Source organism: Podarcis melisellensis (genome assembly GCF_964234715.1).
Source record: "Podarcis melisellensis genome assembly, chromosome: 1".
In the NCBI taxonomy this organism is placed as follows: Eukaryota; Metazoa; Chordata; class Lepidosauria; order Squamata; family Lacertidae; genus Podarcis; species Podarcis melisellensis.
This window is the reverse complement of record NC_138528.1, coordinates 5,034,784-5,037,757: the sequence shown is the minus strand read 5'-3', so window position 1 is coordinate 5,037,757 and position 2,974 is coordinate 5,034,784. Positions and strand designations below refer to the sequence as shown.

Here is a 2,974-nt window from a genome sequence, read left to right as displayed (position 1 = left end):
AAGAGGTGCGGAGGTCCTATTTATAAGGGTGTGGGTGGGGAAAGATAGGAAATCTAACCTTAGTCCTGCCCAGTGGCGTAGCGTGGGTTGTCAGCATCCGGGGCAAGGCAAGTAATTTGTGCCCCCTAACCCGTGGATTTGCGCCCCCTAACCCTAACCCCCAGATGTTGCGCCCGGTGCGGCCGGCCCCCCCCCCTGCACTCCCCACGCTACGCCACTGGTCCTGCCCCCCGAAATTGCAGCCAGGCAAGCGAGTTAGCAATTAAGACAATGCAAAAAGAAAACGAGAGCGCGGCGGGGAAAACCTTTCGGACTGGGGGGGGGGGGAGAAAGAGAGGAAAGAAAATACCCCCCCAAAACAGAAATAAATGATATATATATTTTTTAAAAAAATATAAATAAATTAAAACTATAAAAGATATTGCGTTTACCTTTAAAATAATGACTCGCTTTATTTTTTATCTTTTAATATGTCGTTATAAATATATTTTGTCAAAATATATGATCATTATTGTCAAAACATTTGCACGTAAAGTCATAAATAAGGTCAAGGTGAACGGATTAAGGGATTTTTTTTCCATTAATTTTTTTTCTTTTTTCTTTTTGCTGGCGCGCACGTGCCGCTGGGTGAGCGGCATAGGCGAGAAAGAGAATTTATGGCATAACTTGATGTTCCTTTTCTTTTTTCGAAAAAAAAAAAGCACAGAAGGCCAACCCATTCTGGAACCTGGGAGGAGGACAAGGAGAAGCGGCCCCTCTTCCCCGCCACTTCCATCCCTGGGAAATTATGGACGGGGCGGGCTGGATGGTGAGGACAAGGGAGCGGAGGGAGAGAACCGGACCGGGAAGAAGTTGATTTATCACTTTTTTAAAAAAGAAAAAAATTCTCTCTCTCTCTGTTTCTCGCGTTTAACGACACCCACACCCTTCGACCACCATTTCCTGGTAATTCTTGAGGACCACCTTGTCGTACTCGTCCAGGTAGAGCATAGAGATGGCGCTGAGCTCGGTGGGGACGCAGCAGGCTTTGGGGATGCTACCGTTGACCGAGTTGACCAGCGTCTGCACGATGGCGTGGTTGGTAGAGTTGAGGTGGTCAGCCAAAGGGAAAGGGCAGTCCCCGTGGCAGTAGAAAGCCTGGTAGCCCGGCGGGGCCACGATCCAGTCGTTCCAGCCCACGTCGCTGAAATCCACATAGAGCGCGTGGCGGCGGCAGTTCTTCTTGTTCTTGCGCGCGCGCTGGTGCGCGTGCTTGGGGCTGCGCTTGGCCCGGCGCGTCAGCAGCGACTGGCCCCGGCCGTCGTGGCTGAAAGTGACCAGCAGGGGCCGGAGGCGGGCCCAGTCTCCGGCCCCCAGGCGGCCCCCTTGAGGTAAAGAGCGGCTAATCCGGACATGGCTGCCCTGGTGAGTCTGTAGCGCGGGGTGGAGGGGCAAAACCTCCACGGCCAGCCCGTGGTTGGGCTGGCCGCCTGCGGTCCATCGGATAACGGCGGGGCTCACGTCGAAGCTCTCCCAGCTGCTCACATTGTGGTGCACCAGGCGGGTGTCCAACAGGCGGGTGGCCAGGTCCTCCCCTCGGCGGAGGGGCTTCATCACCTCGTAAATGTTGATCCGGTGGAAGCCCCTCTCCCAGGAGGACGCCCCGTCCTCGCCGACGATCTGCTGTCGGAAGAGCCGCAGCTCCGCCGAGGAGATGGCCTCGCCCGACGGCACGCTGCTCAGGTTGAAGAAGTAGCGCAGGCGGGCCGGCTGGTTGGCGGGCCCCGGGACTTGCTCGAGGTGCTCTGGAGAGGGGAAGGGGACCGGAGGAGAAAGCGAGAGACAGGACGGTTGGTGTTGGCAGGAGGAAGGAGAGACAGCAACAGACGCGCAGAACAGACGGCGCGGTTTGGGCAAGCCCGGACAAAACCGAGCGCGCCATGGCCGTGGGTTGGGTGGCTGGCTGGTCAGCGTCACGGGAAGGGCGCGATCCACCTGCTAAAGCACCGGGCTGGAGAGGAATAATAACCCCATTCCATCTCCTCCAAAAGTAAAACCTCACCCCCCCCCCCACTTTTGTCCATTTCGCTTGCCTTTTGGATTATCGCCACCCCCTGGCCGGCCCAGTTTACTCGGGGGGGAAAGGCTCTTTCAGGAGGTGTCTGCTGCCTAATAGAAGCGGCGCGAGGACTAGAGGAGGAGCCCCATCCTTGGACGCCTTGCGCAAAAGTTGCGCTGCGGGCAAGAAGGCATACTTGGGGATAGCATTGCTGCGCTCCTAAACGCGCTTTGCTAAGAAATGAAGCCAGGCCAGCGGGTGATCGGGCTGCAAGGCCGCGGTTCCTGGCCCACTTATCAGGGTGCAACATTCCCCCCGCCCAGCTTAAATCCTTAGGATTCCCTTCATAGTACAATACAGCCATCATCCTGCATAAGAAAGGGCGTAGGTAACTGCTCTCAGTTTAGGAGAGTCTTTGCTTTGAACTCAGATCATCTTGCTGGTAGAGGCTCGATCCTCCGCCCACACACTCTGGCGCCCTCTCCCCACTCTGTTCTCTGCCCCATTGTAGAAGCCTAGTGAGCTGTTTGCTCAGGCACCATTTGTGCGTCCCAGCCCTCCGAGCACGCCCTATCGTTGTTACTTTTTTTAAAATTTTGCCCCACCGTGTGCACGGCGCTGGCCATCGAGCCAACAGCACAAAGGACCCTGCCCGCGAGGAGGATGCAAGCACGCCTTTAGGATTCAAGAACAGGCCTTCCCACTGTCCCAGGAAGAGTTAAACCCATGCGCCTCTCCCTCTCCCCCCCCCCCGCCTCTCTTTTAAAAAATACACCGGACGCTCTCCATTTAAGTGTAGATTTAGTAACTGTGAAATTCAGCCTCGCTGGATTCCCACTAGTCCGTGTATTGCGGGGTCGGGTGGCTTCTTGCGCTATCCGCCAAATTCGAATCAAGTCGTTCTTCTGTTATTTCCACATCCCACCCCCTCCGTCA

At 55.7% G+C, this 2,974-nt stretch overlaps 1 protein-coding gene across 1 annotated transcript in view; it reads right to left on the bottom strand.

Moving 5' to 3' along the window:
• Positions 1 to 450: 450 nt before the first annotated feature.
• BMP4 (bone morphogenetic protein 4) overlaps positions 451 to 2,974 on the bottom strand; it is a 4,339-nt gene continuing 1,815 nt past the window's right edge. Inside the window, exon 3 of the mRNA XM_081921422.1 lies at positions 451 to 1,974. Coding sequence (XP_081777548.1) covers positions 910 to 1,974 — 1,065 coding nt within the window. The 3' untranslated portion in view covers positions 451 to 909. The remainder of the gene's footprint in view (positions 1,975 to 2,974) is intronic.